Source organism: Sus scrofa, chromosome 4 (assembly GCF_054392235.1).
Source record: "Sus scrofa isolate SSC_HxYL_T2T_F1_AM1 chromosome 4, Sscrofa_HxYL_maternal_Yorkshire_Landrace_v2.0, whole genome shotgun sequence".
NCBI lineage: Eukaryota > Metazoa > Chordata > Mammalia > Artiodactyla > Suidae > Sus > Sus scrofa.
Genome location: NC_139386.1, coordinates 2,906,087 through 2,926,393, shown reverse-complemented (window position 1 = coordinate 2,926,393; position 20,307 = coordinate 2,906,087). Strand labels below are relative to the sequence as shown.

The following is a 20,307-nucleotide window of genomic DNA, read 5'->3' as shown; positions in this document are numbered from 1 at the left end:
GCTTCTGCGTTTCCAGGCCCAGCTAAGACACACAAGCCAGTCTCCCACACAGAGGCGCTCTAGGGGGCGAAGGGGCAGTGGGTCCTGAGTGGGTGACATCAAGCTGCTCCTGCTGCCGCGGGAGGAAGGACGTCGGCTAGGAGCTGCACCTCTGCTGAGCCGGGCGAGGCACAGCCAGGCCCCTTTCGCCCTGTGTCCTCACTCACCGGGGAGGACAACTCTGTCTGTCCCCCTCAGTCTAAGATGAAAAATAAAGCAGACGAAGAATCAGGGAAGGCTGTTCAGGAACGGATTTAGTTCTGTACTATTATCTGCTTTTTTTTTCAAAATCTATTTCATGTTGGTGGCCCTTTTCCTAAGCGTGATCATATTACTATCCTTTTCTTTGAAACTAAAAACACTTCTATTATGTTTTAATAACTTAAAAAACAAACAAACAAACTGGATTTTGATCACCTAAACATAATAATTTTATGATGACATCACAAAATTTGCTTTGGACAGAAAATTCGTCTAGGTTCAGAGCCGCTTAAGCTAATTTGGAAAATATCCAGAGAAAGAATAGCAAGAAATTGGATGACAAAAAAAAAGCCACGAGGGAAAAGGCTTGTTCTGGCAAGTTCGTGGGAGCGCCAGCTGTGAAACATGACCTCTTATAATCATCCAACATTGCCTCACCGCAAAGGAATGGAATTGACCTTTTAACAAAAAAACCCCCTTGGTATCTTTGCAGAAAACAAGTCTGGAGGCTTAAGACAGAGCTGGGACAGTGTACTTGCGAGCGGCGGGGACGGCGGTGCTACAGCAGGGCCTCCCCACCCGTGCTTTCCTCTCGCAGATCCGCCGACATCTCGCTCCCGAATGCACCAGAGCCGTACCTCTCCCTACTGATTATGCACCTCGAGCTGCAGGCGACAAGGCGCTGTTGTTTGGCTGGGGTGTCACACACTGCAAGATTATTTAAAAGAGATTTCTACTAAAATTTTTCTTTTCTTTCTCCCTCTCTTCTGTTTTTAGGGCCGCTCCTGCGGCATATGGAGGTTCCCAGGCTAGGGGTTGAATCAGAGCTGTAGCCGCTGGCCTACACCACAGCCACAGCAAGGCCAGATCCTTAACCCACTGAGCAGGGCCAGGGATCGAACCTGTGTCGTCATGGTTACTAGTCAGATTTGTTTCTGCTGAGCCACAATGGGATAAGAATCAGACTGCAGTGGCCTGGGTCACTGTGGAGGCGGGGATTTGATCCCCTGCCTGGGGCAGTGGGTTAAAGGATCTGGCATGGCTGTAGCAGCTGTGTCTCAGATTCAGTCCCTGGCCTGGGAATTTCCATATGCCGTGGGTGTGGCCATAAAAACAAACAAACAAATAAAAAACTTACTTTGAAAAAAATTTTAAATCTATAATTCTTTAAAATCTTACTTTAAAAATACAAAAATCTGGCAAGTTTGAGAAGCTCCAATGTGACCAACCCTCTTGCAGAGAGCAACTCTGGACTAGGACATGAGAAACAGCTCTATGTCAGCACACAGGAGCAGCCCCAAGCAGTCAGGTTCTGGAGGGAGGTGACACTGGAGCAAGGGCATGGCATAGAGCCAGACTCCACTTCTTCAGGGTCATTAGCCAGAACGTGGGCCTCAGTCCTACTGGTCTGAAGATCCAGAGGACTGACTTGGGGACATCACGGCTGGTAGAAGGGGAACGGGAAAATCCTAGGAGAAAGAGAGCCAGGGAGAGGGTACCTCAGATTCCGAGTCTGAGTTCTGCCTGAAGCTCTGGCTGACCCTGGTACCAGGCACTGCGGGCAGGCTCCAGGCAGCCCGGCTGAGGCGGCACTCAGCTGAATTGAGACGGGAGCTCACAGAATGGAGAGAGAGCTTGCGATCTGAGAAGAGCTAAGTCAGCTGCCTACTGAAACCAAGCAGCCACTCTTCAGAGGAATAATACTGAATCGAGAATTTCTGCAACCTATCAGTCACAATGACTAGGGCGTAATCCAAAATTACTTGATATGCAAATAAACATTACAATATAGCCCACTCTCAAAGGTATACTGTAACATTTAGAGCAGTCGTGATAAAAATATAATGCAAAGGTATTTCTAAAATGCAAATCTGGGGGTTCAGAGGAAGAAAGAGGTGCAGAAGCTAAGCTGGTGGCTCCATGTGCCAAACGCTCTTCACCAAGAACCAACAGCCCAACCACAGGGGACTGCTGCTCTCCCAGCCAAGCCTGGGTGTGCAGCCATAACCCACATGGAGTCACTTGTGTCACACGGCCCCGCATGCCTCACCCAACCTCATCGTGCCACCCTCTGTAAATAAGGAGACGAGCCATCTGCAGCCACTGGCCTTCACTGTCCAGACAGCAAGGCAGACGTTCCTGCCTGCTCCACGTGTCCCTGATGTTTTTAGGGATAACGACCCTGGAGACAAAAGTTCAGTGAAGAGCATTAAGAACAACTAGAAAGAAAAGGAAAACGGTGCCAGAGACAGAACTGAAGGGGAGGAATCACGGCAGCTGCCGGACGAGTCTGAGGATTTCACGTCGGCTCCGAGGGTGGCGTTCGGGGAAACTTAGGGGTGGTGAAGTGTGAACGTCACCTGGTCCAAGCTCTCTCTACAGATAAGACAAGAGCGGGGCGGGACAGGGCACAGCGGGGCTGGGGGAGGCGGTCAGGGCTCCACCTGGTGGTCGAGACGGGAGGAGCGCTGGCCGTGGCCTTCGAGGGCAAAAGGGCCCAGGACCTCGGACCTGCTCACTGTCAGTGGTGTGATCCCAGGCAAGTCACAGGGGTTTTCTAAGCCTTGGGATCCTTAAGTGAAAAGGGCAACAGTAGCTCATCCTTAAGAATTATTGTGAAATCAGCACGATAATTACATGCAAATGATCTGTGAAGCCGTCTAAGTACAATGTGCTAATTTTTATGAAAGGCTAGTTTAAATAACACCAGACATTTGTTTACTTCACACAAAGACTAACTGTGGAGGTGGAGCTACAATAGAGATGCACCTGTAAAGGCGTGTATGAGGCCCAAGGAGGGTAAGGTTTATCCGCAGATAAGGAATGGTGGGACATAATTTTTTGTGGCAACTACTTAAATTTTACATTAAATTCCTATTAAATTTAGATTGACTTTTTATTACTTGGAAGGCTAAGGACAAAAACCAAAGGACCATTTTAAGATGTAAATACAGGGATAAACAGGTTCCTCTTCTGGACCACATCGGGGCCCAAGAGGATGGCAACAAAAAGGAAACGCCTGGTGTAATGGCTAAGGCGGGGGTGAGACACCACCTCTGAAAGGAACTCTGGAAGCAGATACGAAGCCACTTGAAACACCCAGCGAGGAAGCACAAATAACCTCGTGTTATTGATTACACCTAGAGTCTTAAATCTAGAGTTCACATTTTAGGATCAATGAAGAAGCAAAAGGATATTTAAACAAAGCCTACAGAAGATGTCCGTAAGACATCCACAAAACGTCAAAAAGAGGTGCCTGGCATTCTGGTATCTTGATAATGATAGCCTACATTTTAAAATTCAAATAACCAGGAAGTTCCTGTGGTGGCTCAGTGGAAATGAATCTGACTAGCATCCATGAGGACTCAGCTTCAACACCCCTGGCCTCGCTCAATGGGTTAAGGATCCAGCATTGCCGTGAGCTGTGGTGTAGGTTGCAGGCGTGGCTCAGATCTGGTGTGGCTGTGGCTGTGCTGCAGGCCAGCCTTGTATGATAAAGTAAAGAAGCAAACACGATAATATTAACTTATGATAAACAAACACCACCTACCCCTACCCCCTGGGGCCAAAGCTGGAGCAGAGGCCTTGTCTCAAGGCCCCTGGAGAGACTCCGCCACCCTCCCAAACTTCCCAACATCCCAAATTCCTGAACTGCTCTCCTCTGACCTCCTTTGGTTGACACTCAAGCAGAGGTAAGAAAACCAGCTGGGAGTTCCCATTGTGGCTAAGCAGTTGGCAACCTGGCCACGCTCAGTGGGTTGGGGATCCAGTGTTGCCATGAGCTGTGGTGTAGGTTGCAGATGAGGCTTGGGTCCAGCATTGCTGTGGTCGTGGTGCAGGCCAGCAGCTGCAGCTCTGATTCAACCCCTAGCCTGAGAACCTCCATATGCTGCAAATGTGGCCCTAAAAAGCAAAAAAACAAAACAAACCAAAAAACCACCAGCTGCAAGGATTCCTTGCAACAGTATGTTTTTCTCTTTTCCTTTTTCCTTTTAAACTAAACAATATCAACGACTTGCCCACCAGCCATACTTGTAGGATGGAGCACTCACTGACCTGGAACCATGTCTCAAATCGCCGCGCAGAGCACGAGGCTGACAGCGGGCGCCTGGGCCCAGGTGGACTTGCCCTGAGTCCCGGCTCTCTGACCCCAGGTCGGCGGCCTAACCTCAGTTTCTGTTTCCTTGCTTATAAGCCGGATGATGACAGTATTACCTATGTCACCCGAGACCGTGAGGGTTAAGAAGAAACGACGCGCGGACGCTCACGGCACCAAGTGTGCCAGCAGAAAGCACGCAGAGGATGCTGGGTTTTGAAGCCCAACTCATGTCCTGCTGACTCCTGGGTGTGCAGTCGCTGGAAATTCTTGTACACGTGCTCACCAAAAGACTCGTCTATTACGGCCTTCCAGCAACGGTCCCGATGGGGCCCAGGTGAAAAGCGTTCCACCGTCACCAACGGCAGAAGGGAGGAGGCAGGCTGTGTGCACAGGCGGAAGGCCACACAGGAGCGCGGACGGCCGAGGATGGGCCTGATTGATACGGAGGGTCTCTGACTAGATGCGGAGCAGAATAAACCACAAGCAACACAGTACACACCGAATGATACCACTTACATAGAGCTCAAAACTAGACGGAACCAGTCTTGGGCGAGTGGGTGCCCTCGGAGGGTGAAGAGTAACTGGGAAAGGGGCATCTGGGGGGTTCTGGGCTACGGGGGACACTGTTTTCTTATTCTGGATGCTGGTTACGTGAGAGCGCCCAATCTGTGGAAATTCAATGAGCTGTTTACCTCTTGGCATGTTTGTATGTTCACGCCGTTGCATGTCAATAAAAAGCTTTTAAAAATACAAAAATTAGGAGTTCCCGTCGTGGCGAAGTGGTTAACGAATCCGACTAGGAACCATGAGGTTGCGGGTTCGGTCCCTGCCCTTGCTCAGTGGGTTAACGATCCGGCGTTGCCGTGAGCTGTGGTGTAGGTTGCAGACTCGGCTCGGATCCAGCGTTGCTGTGGCTCTGGCGTAAGCCGGTGGCTGCAGCTCCGATTTGACCCCCAGCCTGGGAACCTCCACATGCCGCGGGAGCAGCCCAAGAAAAGACAAAAAGACAAAAAAAAAAAAAAAAAAAAAAAAAAATTAGGGTTCCAAACTTTATTTATTTTTTCTTTTTTTTTTTGTCTTTTTGCTTTTTCTAGGGCTGCTTCCTGCGGCACATGGAGGTTCCCAGGCTAGAGGTCTAATCGGAGCTGCAGCCACCAGCCTATGCCAGAGCCACAGCAACACGGGATCCGAGGAGCATCCTCGACCTACACCACAGCTCACGGCAACGCCGGATCCTTAACCCACTGAGCAAGGCCAGGGACCAAACCCGCCACCTCATGGTTCCTAGTCGGATTTGTTAACCATTGTGCCACGACGGGAACTCCAGGGGTTCCAAACTTTAAATTGATAACTTTGTTTACTGTCCTCATTTGTCTCAAAAGGATTTAAGAAACAACATATTAAAATATTTCCCTGAGGGGTTCCCGTTGTGGCTCAGTGACTTAAGAACCCAACACAGTCTCCACGAGGATGCAGGTTCAATCGCTGGCCTCGATTAGTGGGTTATGGATCCAGCATTGCTGCAAGCTGCAATATAGGTCAAGATATGGCTTGGATCCCACGTTGCTGTGGCTGTGGTGTAGGCCAGCAGCTGTTGCTCTGATTGGACCCCTAGCCTGGGAACTTCCATAAGCCGAGGGTGTAGACCTAAAAAGCAAAATAAATTAAAAAAAAAAAAAAAAAAAAAAAAGCTCCAAAAGAATAAATGCTAAAGCTGCTTACTGCAGTTTCTTTGGCATAGTATATACCAAAGAACTAACTGAATTTGCTAGGGATTAAGTGATTTTTTTTTCTTTTTCTCTCCTTTTTTGCATTTTGCTTTTTAGGGCTGCACCCTCAGAATATGGAGGTTCCCAGGCTAGGGGTCTAATCAGAGCTGTAGCCACCAGCCTATACCACAGCTACAGCCACGTGGGATCTGCGATGCGTCTGCGACCTACACCACAGCTCACGGCAATGCCAGATCCTTAACCCAGTGCACAAGGCCAGGGATTGAACCCTCAACCTCATGGTTCCTGGTTGGATTCGCTTCTGCTGCACCACGATGGAAACTCTGATTTTTTTCATTCAAAGAATCATTTAGCACACTGTTATAACCTATCAGCCGTATGGTACAAAAAACACCAGGGCACCGGTTAGGAGAGATTTCCTAGCGATGGATTTCTCACACTTGATAAGAGGCTCCCCAGGTTCATCTCCTTCTTGATGAAGCACACGCACCAGCGAAGACACAGGATGTAAGTGGGATGGGCTCCGAGTCACAGAGATGGACCTACGTGTGACCTTGGACCTGATGGCTCTGCCTGACCACTCTGCCGGAGAGCCATTTGCGCCAGCTCATGACACAGTAAAAACAAGGACAGGGCCCAGCCAGGATGAGTGGCGCCCACAACAACTGGAGCCTATCTGCAGTATCTCTCACAGGAGACAAGGAGAATGAAATCTGGAGAGTGTTTTTAATTGCCCTGTGGTAAGACCTATCCAAAAGTTATTTCTTCGTTAAAACCTTGGCTGTGGTAAAAGTTCTGAAGAACTCAGTATCTGTGATACACTGCTACACAGAAGTGTCTAAGTCAGCTATTACATTATAAAGTTAGCTTTCATTTGGCTTATGTGCCAGCCACATCACATGTGTTCCAAATGCAAAGCTAAACTCTACTTCTAACACAAAACAGAGTTAGTGTTCAATGACTTGTGCTCATTGTTCACAAGAAACTATAAATAGACACACGATTTTTTATATACTGTGTGGGTATAAAATCACATTTAGTCCTACAACTCCATCTTGGGTAGCTCTGGAGCTGCTCTGCCTTAATGAGCCAGTCCTTCAGCTCCTGTCAAGTGGGCCTGCGTGTGCCAAGCATGCCCTCGGCAGCTGGGTGGCTCCCCCTTGGGTCCAGGTTCCCGGCCTGGAGCTGCGGGCGACCCCGAGGTGAGTATGACGATCCCTGTCCTCAAGGAGCTTCAGTCTAGTAGGGGATGAGACGTACTAGACTGTGAGCTCCTCGAGGGCAGGAAAAGTGCTTGGTCCTCTCGCCCAGTGACCGCCACCAGGCCCAGCTACGTGGTGCTCAGGGTGTGTGGCGCTGCCTGGAAGCGGAGCGCGGCCACCTGCGGCAGCGCAGGGCGAGCACGACCAGAGGAACCGGGTGCTCTGGATAGTCTGAGGGCAGAGGAGGGAGAGGCCGAGAAAGGCGGGCGGGATTGATTTCAGCAGGTGGAGAGGGGGTTGGGCTGGCCGTGATGTGAGCAGGGGAAGGAGGCCAGTGTCCAGCAGTAGCTGCAAGGAAGCCCGGCCCTAGCCAGGGAGCGGCCGGAACCCACTGGGAGCCGTCCTGTGCGAGGGGTCTCTCTCCCTCTGCGACGTGCCCTGCCTGTGGGACGGATGGGCTATGCGGGACCGAGGGACCGAGGGAGGACCCCGAGCTGAGGCTTCTGCAGGCGAGGACAGACGAGGCGGGGAGCGAAGCCACAGGAGCGGTTAAGACAAGCCACCCAGGAAGAGTACTGAGCCAAGTCGGTGGGTCCTCAGTCACAGGGGAGAAGGTGGCGGGAGGCGGGCCAAGGGGACCAGTATTAGAGAGGGGGCTTCAAGGACAGACTCGATCACATCCCGAGGAAAGGTCACGGAGGAACAAAACATGAAATAAAGCATGTTCAAAACTGGCTCTGATGTGACAGCTCATACTACTAAGCTGTTTGAGAATTAAGAGCTGGAGATTTGCAGCTTCAAGAAAGCGTTCTAGAAAGACCTGGGGCCCATCGCATGAGAAGTCCTGGAAGGGAGACATCCCGGGGGGGGGTGGGGGTCACTGTATGGCCATGGCGGGTGACTGCTCACGCCGCTCCTCTGCCTGACTTCAGCGTTTGGGGGCGGGCTGGGTTCTGCTCACTCCTGGAACCACAGGCCCAAGCTGAGGACAAAGCAGACACTAAGCAGCACAGCTGCGGACTGGACGAATCTGTCCTCCTCTAACCAACATCCCCCTTGGAGGGAAACACCCAGCAGGGGCCCACCTGAGGCTGGCACTCACTGAGCTTCAAGCCCTGGGGGAGGAGGCTGGGCCAGAGGAGCTGCCAGGGTCTTTTAGACCCTGATATTTGGTAATTTCATGGAAAAAGACAAAAATATAGCAACATTTTAGAACTCCCCTAAAATCAGGGAAATACTCCAAATACAAAAACACGTGCTACAGTGCACATTACACCACGGCACTGGCTGGTGGTTAAAGAATGAAGCTCCCCACGCACACACGTTAGAAGGTCTTGTTTGCTAAGCACTACATTTCAACCTAGACTTGCTGAGCCCGCACCAGGGGCCTGGCCCTAAGCTCGGCACCAGGGCTACAGAAACAAGCCAGATGACACGAAATGACACCCGTCTAGGGCTGTGAGCCTGGCCGGGGCCAGGGGGGGCAGGTCAGCTCTGTGCAGACACTCAAGCTTGGGGGGTCCTGCGTGTCCCCCCAGGGGCCTGGGAGCTACCAGAGGTGAGGGTCTAACAGCGGGCACCAGGCAGGAGCAGCTGAATGGCAGTGTGGCTGTCTGGGCTGTAACTACAGAGGTGCTGAGGGGGCCTGGTCGGGGACTCTGGCTCTGGAGCTCACTGGGGGGCTGAGTGGGGAGGCCCCCTGGAGGAAGTAACATGGGAGCTGGATTCAGAGGATGCAGGCTCCCTGGGGCCAGGCGGGGAGCAGCAAAGGCAGTGAGCCGGGCAGGGTGCGTTTCCGAGGCTTGGCTGCTGCTGGAGTGGAGTGCCAGGGCGCTGAAGGGGTTGTGGGAGGGGGCAGTGGAGAGGGCAGCAGGGAGGCGAACATGACGGGTCTGGGAGTCGTGCCTAGCCAGTCAGAAGTCAGGGGAGAGAGGTCTGATCAACACCTGAGGTATCTTCTTCTTAAGCTCTGAACAAGTATTAGTAAGTACACATCAACACAGAGGCAATCCGGTTTGCCCAAGAAACAGGCCTGCTCCCAGGCCCTGCAGGGAAGCGGCGAGGCCTGCCCCCCGCCCGGCCGGCCCTCCTACCTGAGCTGAGCTTTGAGCTCCGTGAAGCGGGGCCGCCGGCTGGGGTCGTAGGCCCAGCACTTGGTCATGAGGCTGTAGAGGGTGGGAGGGCAGTTGGGAGGCATGGGCAGCCGCTCGCCATTCTCAATGCGGCCGATGACGTCATTGTTCTTCACGCCTTGGAAGGGCTTCACGCCGAGCATCAGTATCTCCCACATGCACACACCTGCGAGGCGGAGCGGAAACAGCGGGGTCTCAGCGGGGGGAGGGCAAGCCCTGCGCCGCCGCGGGGTGACGGCCGAGCCGGCCCGGGAGCCCCGCGTGCGTGGTCGGGGGCAGAGCCGCCTTCACTCCATTAGCTCTGTCACCAGATAAGAACAGGAAAGCTGATTTAATACGCTGTGAACCAGGAGACCTCGCGTCGTTATCAACACACCCCGTGCTTCCCCCGGGAGGCTTATTCCTCTAGGTCTGTCCTGGAGGATGGTCTGCCAGCTGCAGAGACACCGCCCAGCTCCGCGAACCAGCTGGGAGGATGACCTGGCTCCACTGCACGCCGACCCTGCTGCTGACGGCAACGGACCTGAGGCCTAACAAAGAAAAGCCTCTACGCTCCCTGTGCCCAGATGCGCGGGGTCCGCTGTCTCGGGCGTCCACTGTCTCCCACCGGAGCCTGCACACCCCCGCCCCCCGCAATCTCGTCCACGGTCATCTCAAAGGGCCACATGCACTCTCCTGGGAAACAAGAGACCTTCCTGGAATCGGCTGACTCGTCCTTGGGCATCTACCCTGCTGACCATGCACCCAGGCCAAGGGAGCCCTTCTAGCAGGCTGGCATCATGGGTGCTTTGCTCCCAGCAGCTTTGATCAACCCTGGCACTTTGGCCGCTCGGTTCTGCCACCCCGAACATGGCCCCAGTGCGCCTTCGCTTGTGCTAAACTCTGGGATTCAGCGCCTTTCATGTTCTCCTTCCCAAGTCCTCTTCTCTCAGGGCCCACTGGTGAGACTCCTGCTCCCCCCTGGAAGCCCCAGGTCCACCCCAGGTGAGTGCACCCCTACAACCCGTGCTTGGAGCCGAGGGGCTGACTCTCGGTGTCTTTAACACCTAAAATAGAATGTGCCCCAGAGGAGGAATTCGATTTCAAAGGAAAGAGTGTATGGCAGAAATAAGGCCTTCATTCCGCTTTTCTCACCAGAAATTACGACACATCATGGGTAATAATAACACCGGTATCACTTCTCGGGACCTTAATGTGCCTCTGGCCCCGTCTGTGAAATTTACATCTTCTCCTTAATCCTCATGCCTTATATTTCTTTAAATGCTGCATTTGATCAAACCCAAGATGCTACTGATGATATGATGCAAAAAAGGGAGGGATATGCTGCCAACGAAATCGTAACGTGGTCCCTTGTGACCTCTGAGAGTTACTTTACTTTTTCCAAAGAGCTCTTCTAACCGCACTCAGACCAGAAACCGCACCAACATGAGCCAAACAAAGTCCACGTGAGCGCAGGGGAGTAACTGCACGAAACACACCCCCAGCTGATACCAACTGGGAGCGCTGCCAATGGGCGCGCGACACACCCCAGCTCCGGAAATGGAAAAACGTGAAAAATCAGGCGTCGCGGAACCTTTGAAGTTTGAAACTCCCTGAGAGGATAAGCGCCATGGGTCACAAAGCTGACCCGCGAGGTCTTTGGATTTGAAGCCAACTGGCCTCGAGTGTCTCGGCCAGTCACGTCACACCGCTGCCCGTTGACTGAGTTCCTCCCTTTACCCAACACGGGTCAGGGCACGGAGCGGCTGTCAGAAGTCAACAGCAAGGAAGCAGAGGAGAAAATGAGAACACATACTTGATGAATACACAGTTATTTTTATTTGCAGGAAAAAAGGTACATCAACTTGACAGGGCGTGGCCTGGGAAGAAGAAGATCCAGCAGAGAAAGCACGCACGCGAGACGCTTCACAAGGTCAGCATGTGAGTGGTCCGACAGAAGGAGGGGGCAAGCGCGGCCGGGGCCTATGTCGGGAAGACGGGCCTGCTCCGCAGGGCGTCCTGGAGGAGGGCGGTCAGGACAGGGGTTCCGGGGAGGCAGAGCAACGCCAGGAACGCGGGCGGGGAGGGGGGGTCCCTCACAATAAAAGGTGAGTCGCTTCCACGTGGGATGAAGGAGCCGAAGTAAGAGCAGAATGGACGACAGCCATACCCTGACACCCCCGGGGGTTCCGCGAAAGCGCTCGGAGCGGGAGGAGCACGACGGGGCTGTGGTGGGGCAGGCGGGAGGGGACGGAGTGGACCTCAAAGCACAGCAGCTACAGAGCACGACGCGTCCCGAGTTCGAGCCCAGAGACACGTCAGGAGGGAGGTCGGGTTCCGGGGTGGAGGTGACGGCGGGTGGGGGTGAGCCCAGCACCGGAGAACCAGGCGAACCACGGAGGGCACCCCCAGACAAGGACCGAGGCAGCAGAGAAAGGAGAGGAGGAGGCGGACGGCCCTCCCCGGGAGGGAGACGAGGAGGCGGCGAGAAGCACAAGGCAGAGCGTGGCGGCTCGTGGGAGGCCTGAGCGCGGGCGCCCAGCACGCGCCCCTCCCGGGGCCCAGGAGCCAGAGAAGAGGCTGGATGAGGGGGCCAGGACAGGAGGGCAGGCCAGCCTACGGACCCCGAGAAGGGTCAGGGCTAAGTGCACTTGGCAGAATCCATGAACTCAAATTTTAAAACGCCACAAACGTTTTCACATACTCACCAAACATCCACACGTCACTAGCTGAGGTAAACCGTCGAAAATTGATGGACTCCGGAGCCATCCACTTAATAGGCAGTTTTCCTTTGGAAGCTAGAAGAGGAAGTTCAGAAAGTCAGACTTCCCTGTTATCTGTGTAAGAATTGAACTACTTGGTCTACGGACTAGACCTAGGAGATGTCAGACCGACGGAGAGGTTTGGGGCCCAGACATTCGGTCACTCGGGGCGACAGCGGAGAGGCAGGCGGCCGGGAGGTATCAGCCGCCAGCTGCCGTGCCGTGCAAGTCCCCCAGGCCGACCTCAGTCTGCGGGCCGGAGCCCGGCTTTGCAGACGCCTGGCCGGCCCCTCCGTTCCCACTCGCCTCGGTCTCACGCTATCGGCTGCCCTGCACGGAACCCACCGCTCCTGGAGAAACGCACAGGTATCCATTCACGTCTCACACCGATTATAACCGCAGATCCTAAAACCTTGTCCCAGGGCTGACTCCTCTAGAAAACGCAGTTGGGATGTGCGGGTGACTTGCCCGAGGCCCCACAACGAGCAGGGGCCCGAGCTGGGCTGTGCCTGGAGCCAGAGGCGCCTGCACCTCAGTGTCGCCCTCCTGGCTGGGCCCACCTGTCGAGACACTCAGCTCTGCCACTGCTCCGAGCACACCCACACGTGACCCGGGAGTATACGGATCTGGGGAGTCACCAAGCTTAGCCAACAGAGGCAAGTGCAAAGGTGGAGTCCACCGAGGCTGAGGACTGGCGGGACCCTCCCGGGGGTGTGCAGAAGGCGAGGGGGACGGCATGGAAAGCGCACTCCTCAGAGGCCTGGACGCTCTCCTTCGGGCCGCCTCACTCAACAGTCCTCCCCAGACGACCAGCCCTGCGGGGATTCGTGTTCTGAAAGGCAGCGGCGCTTCTCCAACACGGCAGGCGGTCCCCGATCCTGAACACAGGCCGGAGCCCCGGAAGGAGGGGTGCTGGGGAGGGGCAGGGAAGGCGCGGCAGACCCCAGGGCAGGGGAGGGTCCGGATCCAAAGGGCCCCGGCAGTCCTGGGCTCTGCGGCGCGGTCAAGGGGCTGGACTCGATTCGGGGAGCAGGAGCGCCTCGAAGACTTCGCACCAAGAGACAACTGTCTTCCGCTTAACTCTGGGCTCCTTCGCGACAGCTGAGGTCAGAGCTTCGGACGCCCTCACAACAGACTCCCCGACAGAACCCGAGGGGCTCTGTCCCGACGCCCAGCGGGATCCACACCTACTGACAGGACAACCAACGTGCCACCTTGCCAGCTGCCCGTCTGACACCATCTAGAGGATGTGGCGTCCGGGCCACCAGCTCTTTGCTGGAATCCTAGGACTTGGACTGGTCAGGATTTGAGGTGACAACGAAACGGATGTGAGAAAAGTGGAAAAGTGCCTTGGCTGTTTCTAAAGTAAGGACTACATAACCAAAGCGAGTAAACAACCGGAGACATTGCCTTTCACACAACAAGCGATCAGGCTGTAGTACTCGCAGGAAGCTTTTGGAAAGAGAACAGCCATTAGCCGCGGGATAAGATGCACAGGACTAGTTTTCTCCGTATGACGAGGGCCCATTTTGTTCCCATATAAAAGTCAAACTAACCGAGAAAGAAACTGGCCCCCGTAAAACGGTAGTAGTGGGGTTCCTATCGTGGCTCAGCAGAAACAAATCCGACTTGCATCCACGAGGACGCAGGTTTGATTCCCTGGCCTCGCCCAGTGGGTTAAGGCTCCAGCGTTGCCATGAGCTGTGGTGTAGGTCGCAGAGGCGGCTTAGATCTGGCGTGGCTGTGGCCGTGGTGCAGGCCGGCAGCTGCAGCTCTGATTCGACCCCTAGCCTGGGAACCTCCGTGTGCCACGGGTGTGGCCCTCAAAAGACAATAAATAAATAAATGAATAAATAAAATGGTAGTAGTAAGTAGTACAACATGGATTTATAATTCGAACCTTAGCTGAAGTACTAGGAATATGGATATTAATGATAATTTGAAGAACCGAGTCAACTTAATTCCAAGATGGGCAAAATTAAGAAAAGTGGCATCAGCTAGATTTCATTTCCAGAACTAAAGGACCAGGGTCTCCGAGCTGGCAGGCTGGCGATGCCTAAGTCAGGAGGCATGCCCCAAGAGAGGCAGCCACTCTCTCGCGAGGGGCTGCCAGGCAGAGGACATCTGGGCGGACTCCGGGCTCTGGCTACTAGAGACAGAGCTGCAGTGAACACTCGCGTACCCGTTCCCTGCAAACGCGAGCTTCGTTTCTCTGGGAGGAACGCCGAGGAGTGCAATTATTCAGTCCTATGGTAGCTGCAGGTTGAGTTTTTTAAGAATCTGTACAACTCCTTGCCAGAGTGGCTGCACCATTGCACATTCTCGCAGGCAATTTGTGAGTCACTGATTTTCTCTGCATCTGCCAGCCTTTGGTGTCATCACTACTCTTACCTTCGCCATCCTGATGCGGGTGTGAGCACCCCCATGGCTCAGCCTGCACTGTCCCCGTGGGTAACGTGCGTATGCGCCATCGTAACACCCCTGCAGTGGATGCTCTTCACAGCTTTTGCCCATTTTCTACCTGTATCCTTCCTGTCTTTACTCTTGAGTTTGGAGCGGTCTTTCTGTATTCTAGGTACTTGTCCTTTGCTGGGTATGTGGTAGGCAAGTATTTCCTCCCACTCCATAGTTTGTCTTTTCATCTTTTTGCCTGGGTCTTCTGCAGAACAAATCTTTTTAATTTTGATGAAGTAAAAACCATCAATTTTTCCCTTTCTGCATTTTTTTTTTGCTTTTCAGGGCCACACCTGAGGCATACGGAAGGAAGTTCCTGGGACAGGGGTCACACTGGAGCTGGAGCTGCCAGCCTACACCACAGCCACAGCAACACTGGATCAGAGCTGCATCCGCGACCGATACCACATCTCACAGCAATGCCAGATCCTGGAAGCGCTGAGCGAGGCCAAGGACTGAACCTGCATCCTCATGGATACCCGTCTGGTTTGAAACCTGCTGAGCCACAACAGGAACACCCCCTTTTCCACGTTTTTGGGGTCAAGTCTGAGAACTCTCTGCCTAGTCCCAGATCCAAAAGATTCACGCCTGTGTTCTTCCTTAAGTGCCTCGCAGTTTACATCTTGCAGTTAAGTCCGGGATCTGTGTGAATTAATGGGGAGGAGTTGAGCCCCGGATGACCAACGGCTGCGGCACCACCGAGAGAGGGCTGCCTTCCTCCGCAGGAGAGACGCGCGCCTCCGTCAAGCCAGCGCGGGGCACCAGAACGGCTCCTTTGAGAGAGAAACCCACTAAAGGTTCTGAGCCTGTTTCTTGTTTACTGCTCTGACTTCTTACCTTTGTAGTAAGTACTGTCTTCCATGTATCGGGATAAGCCAAAGTCTCCCAATTTTACGCAGTCATTTGAGGATACGAGAACATTCCGAGCAGCAATGTCCCTGACAAGGAAGAATTTCGATAATAAACTTTAATACAAGGGAGAAAGCCCACAAACTCATCCATGTTACATAAAGACATACAGGAGGTTTACTATACACTGAAAAAAAGAGACCCTCTGATTATTTTAATTCAAATATATGACTTTTGGCAGACAGGTACTCACTGATACGGTGCAAGATGGCAAAGCACATTCTCAAATAAGGAAACCACTAGCTACTTTTCACACAACTGTGTGGCCAAGTGCATTCACTGAGAAGCAGGGAGACAGGACCAGGGGTGTAACCCGACTGCTACCTAGACATCTCATCAAATAAAACTGGAATTACCTCTGGACACTTGGAAATGATTTCGCTGACGCAGTCTGTTTTCAGGCTGGACAACAAAACTACAATACCAGGCAAACCAGCTGCAAGGGCTTCTTTCACTTGCACTCAAAGGAGACGCAGATTATGCAGAGAAATTCTGCCCAAGGCCAACAGGGGTCCCTCATGACACCGCGGTGTCCTGGAAAAGCCCCACTGTATGTCCACAGTGCCATGAACAGGCTCTCAATGGCATTTGTGGAAGGAATAATTGACCGGTTTCAAAGGCCCTGTGAGGAAGCCCCTCACACAGGCTGTGTCACTGTGTCATGGCACTTCACGGGGCTGGGCACACATGGCACTGGCATAGAGTGAGAGGAAGAAAGGGTCTCAGGGCGAAGGGCACAGTGAAGGCTGCTTCCCAACCCCGCGCCCTGGGCCGCTCACCAGCTCACCAGCTCTGTGGCGGGTCTCACCTGTGCACGAATCTTTTGCTCTCTAGATATGCGAGGGCTGTGCTAAGCTGATAGGCGTACAGGATCAGAGATGCTAGATCCAAACTGTACTTCCTTACTTGCAGAAACGACCTCAGCTTTTGGAACAGTGGCCAAAAGAAAAAAGAAAAAGCGTTAGTGACACAGACTAGAAATCAACAGCAAGGGAACTACATTCAGCAATGATGCTGATCATCTCCAAACGCATGTTTAGGAGGGCTTCGATTTTACCCTAATGAGAAAAGCGGGACGAAAGAAACACATCCGCTCAGAAATTATGGTGACTCCTTCTTTGCTTGAAATCCAGTTGCAAAACTGGGACCTTCATGATTAAAGACAAATTTCTGAAGAGATAGAGAAAGACGCTTCCGGGGAATGAATAAAGGCATGTATAAAATATTGCTAGATAATAATAGTCGGAGAACAGAAAGATCCAGTCACCGTTCAAACACGCCTCCTCCACCCCCACGGTCAGCTGCCCTTGGCCCGGGCCCCCTGCACCCGGGCAGATCTGAGCATAGGGGGGTGAAAGGGAAGGGGGGCCAGAGGGTCTCCGCTGCCCCAGGAGTTCTGGGTGCAGAGGGTGGCCACCGGGACGTCTGTGCGCAGGGCGTTCAGACCCCTACCGCCACCACCGTGATTAACTCGGCTACATGCTAAAGCGGCAGAGACGGCAGGTGGACTTAACATCCTACTCCTACCAGACCAACACCCAGAGGAGAAGTGTTAGCAACTTCAGCCGGAAGAGTCAGCAAATGCTCTAAAAGCAAAAGCAGAAAAACGTGAACCAAAAACCACGTCCATGCTGCATTTTACTTGGAAAGGGAGACGGAGGAGGAAGAGACACTGGAGAGGCTGAGGAATCTCAGTCACTCACCTCTGCCATCTGAGGAGGCAGAGGGGCCAGGGGGCGCTGCCAGGCAGCACCCCTGCCACAGAAGGGCGGGCTGAAGCCATCAGGAGGGGGGACCTAAACACCCTCTGATTCCTGGTAAATGAAAACCCCAGTTCTCATCAAAAGCAAAACTGTGCTGGAGTTCCCATCACGGCGCAGCAGAAATGAATCTGACTGGAACCATGAGGTTTCGGGTTCGATGCCTGGCCTTGCTCAGAGGGTTAAGGATCTGGTGTTGCCATGAGCTGTGGTGTAGGTCACAGACGTAGCTCAGATCTGACGTAGCTGTGGCTGTGGCACAGGCTGGCAGCTATAGCTCCAATTAGACCCCTAGCCTGGGAACCTCCACATGCCACAGGTGGAGCGCTAAAGGGACAAAAAGACAAAAAAAAAAAAAAAAAGCAAAACTGTGTTTGGTGTCCTTCAAAAGAGAAGCAATGTGCACACTGCTGCAGAAGGTTCCAGTTCCAGTGGGTCTCAGCACCACAAAGTCAAGGGTGTGTTTACCCAGCAGGAGGGCCACACAGCTGCCTAGAGGCCCAGGCCCGCCCTCTCCCGGGACTCAGCAGGAGGCCAGGAGGGGAGGGCAAGCTCCCGGTGACAGTGGTGCACCCTTCAAGTTTCTGAACTCTGGAGAAGATCTGTCCCTACTCTACTACGCACACTTCAGAAAGAAACTGTGACTAACATTTGTTGGTCTAAAAGACACTGTAGAGTGAATTCTCAAAAAAGATGAAGCAATTGGTCTAATTTACCTAAAATCAGCATCAATTTACCCAAACGCCATTAACTTTGCTTTCACCCTCAGATCCTCGGGCCTCTTCTCCTGGCCATGGCATCAGACAGGAAAAAGAGAGCCGCCTGGTCTCACGGCTTCCGGTCCTGATACTTCCAGTGGGAAAGCAGTGCTGCCAGGGGCTGCCTGGGAATCTACCAAATGCAGACGGTGCCCCACATTCTCCGAACCCAACCAGGGGCTGTCCGTCGCTGACCTCCCTGTCCTAGCAGAGGCTATCAGAGCGGGTGCGGGCTGCAGGGGGCGCGGGTACCTCTCCAAGCGTGCACAGCTCCATGATGATCCAGACGGGGTTCTCCGTGATGACCCCGATCAGCTTCACGATGTGCGGGTGGTCAAACTGACGCATCGTCACTGGGGAGACACAGTTGTTGGAAAGTCTTTGTCTTCCTGGCGCTACTTCAATTAAGACCCGAGACTAACGATGTGGAAACTGTTTATTCAACTCCACTGGTTAGAACTTCCCGTTGTGACTCAGCGGTAACGAATCTACTAGTAACCATGAGGACACAGGTTCGATCCTTGGCCTTGCTCAGGGGGTTCAGGGTCCAGCGCTGCTGTGAGGTGTGGGGTAGGTCACAGACATGGATCTGGCGTGGCTGTGGCTGTGGCCATGAGCTACAGCTCTGATTCAACCCCTAGCCTGGGAACCTCCATATGCAGCAGGTGGGGCCCTAAAAAAAAAAAAAAGACCCCCCCCCCAAATTTTTACTGGTTGGTTCAGCTTACAGAAGGGCATTAAAATGGTGCCCCAAAGCACATCAGTTGAGGCACGAGACACCGCTGCAGTGAACTCGCTAGGGACCACACTGGGACACCCTGAGCAAGGTGTGAAGAATGCCTCTTTTCCACAGACAAATCGGACTGGGGGCTAACTTTCTAGGTTTTCCTTTGGAAATCTGACCCGGTTGGACTGTGTGATTCATTTACTAAGCAATACCCTTCACGGTAAGGATCGCCTGCTTGGGAAACTGCTGGTGGGGGAGCCGGAGCTGCCTGGAGTGCGGGTGTAGCTGGGCATACCTCTGCAGGGCCTGGAGCCCACCCCGCAGGTGTGTGGGGATATCTGCTCTGGGGTCCACCGCTGTGGCCTTACCCCTACACGTCCCTGGTCACTTTCAGGACTGAGAAAACTAGCTCCTGCCCCACAGTGGAAATGCTGCTTCTCATCCGGGACTCCTCTCAAAGCGAGTCTGATGCCAAACACGGCCTATGGCTGTCATCTGAGTTGGACAGCGTCACTGAGCCCAGGATGACCACGGGGCCCTGTGCATGGACACACATACCTATGTACGTGGGGATGTGCTTCTAAGCGTGTACTTATTTCTAATCCCTAATACCAGGGCCAAGAAGGTCAGTACACTGACTAGGTACACAGTACACTAGCTAGGGTTACTGAGACGCAGGAAACCTACAGGACCTCAGCATTGGAAGTGACTTGAAAGGCCACCTCCTGCAGAGGTCCCCAAGGCACCTGGATTTCATGGACTACGCAGAATAAAAATTTTAACCTTGGGGACCAATACAGGGTTGATATTTCCAATGACAAGCAAGGATGTTAGAATACAGCAGCAGCAAATATCCTTTCACATGCACCTCAGTATGGAGCCCAGTGTGGACTGCAACTCAGAGCTGGTACCTCTGTATCTACTCACTGGCCTCTTACTGCTTTCAGTCTGCACACATACGGCTGTCCCTCGGTATCCAAAGGGGACTGGCTCACGGGCACATCCCCCTGGGGTGGTAGGGGTGGGACCAAAATCTGTGGAGACTCAACGTCCCTTATAGAAAAGGGTGCCGTATTTGCAGGTACCCTGCGCACACCCTCTCTTTTCTCCGAGTCATCTCCAGACCGTCTGTAATACCTAATACTAAGTAAATGCTACACAAAGACTTGCCAAAGCACAGCAAATTCAGGTTCTGCTTTCTGGAACTTTCCGGAATTTTTTCAAATGTCTTCGATCCACAGTTGGTTGAATCTGCCGATGCAGAACTTGGGGACGAGGAGGGCTGAATATCCCACCAGGGCACCCGAGGGTCACACTGGCTTCTTGCAAAGCCACCTCACCCTCACCTGAGATCACTCAAACCCTTAAGGTAGCCCCCTCAACTGTTCTTACATATTCTAAGAATAGGACCTAGTAGTTTAAAAAACAAAAATCCAAAAAACCTTTGCAAACCTCAACACCTGAACTAAATCCAAAATGTACCACTGAATTCCATCTTGTCAGATTGAGTTAATCCCTTCAAAGCATCCTGTGACATTTTTGGGGAAACACTGAG

General features: G+C 53.1%; 1 protein-coding gene and 1 non-coding gene across 51 annotated transcripts in view; both read right to left on the bottom strand.

Moving 5' to 3' along the window:
• The window catches only part of PTK2 (protein tyrosine kinase 2), a 240,104-nt gene that overhangs the window by 40,061 nt on the left and 179,736 nt on the right, over positions 1–20,307 (bottom strand). For all 50 annotated transcript variants that reach the window (XM_085020772.1, XM_085020777.1, XM_085020781.1 and 47 more), the window contains 5 exon segments: positions 18,278–18,378; positions 16,316–16,431; positions 15,436–15,536; positions 12,091–12,180; positions 9,365–9,569 (listed from right to left, as the gene is read on the bottom strand). In XM_085020772.1, the coding sequence (XP_084876898.1) occupies positions 9,365–9,569; positions 12,091–12,180; positions 15,436–15,536; positions 16,316–16,431; positions 18,278–18,378 (613 nt within the window).
• Positions 7,280–7,359, bottom strand: MIR151 (microRNA mir-151). Its single transcript, NR_130444.1, has one exon. It is a non-coding gene; the product is annotated as a microRNA mir-151 (primary transcript).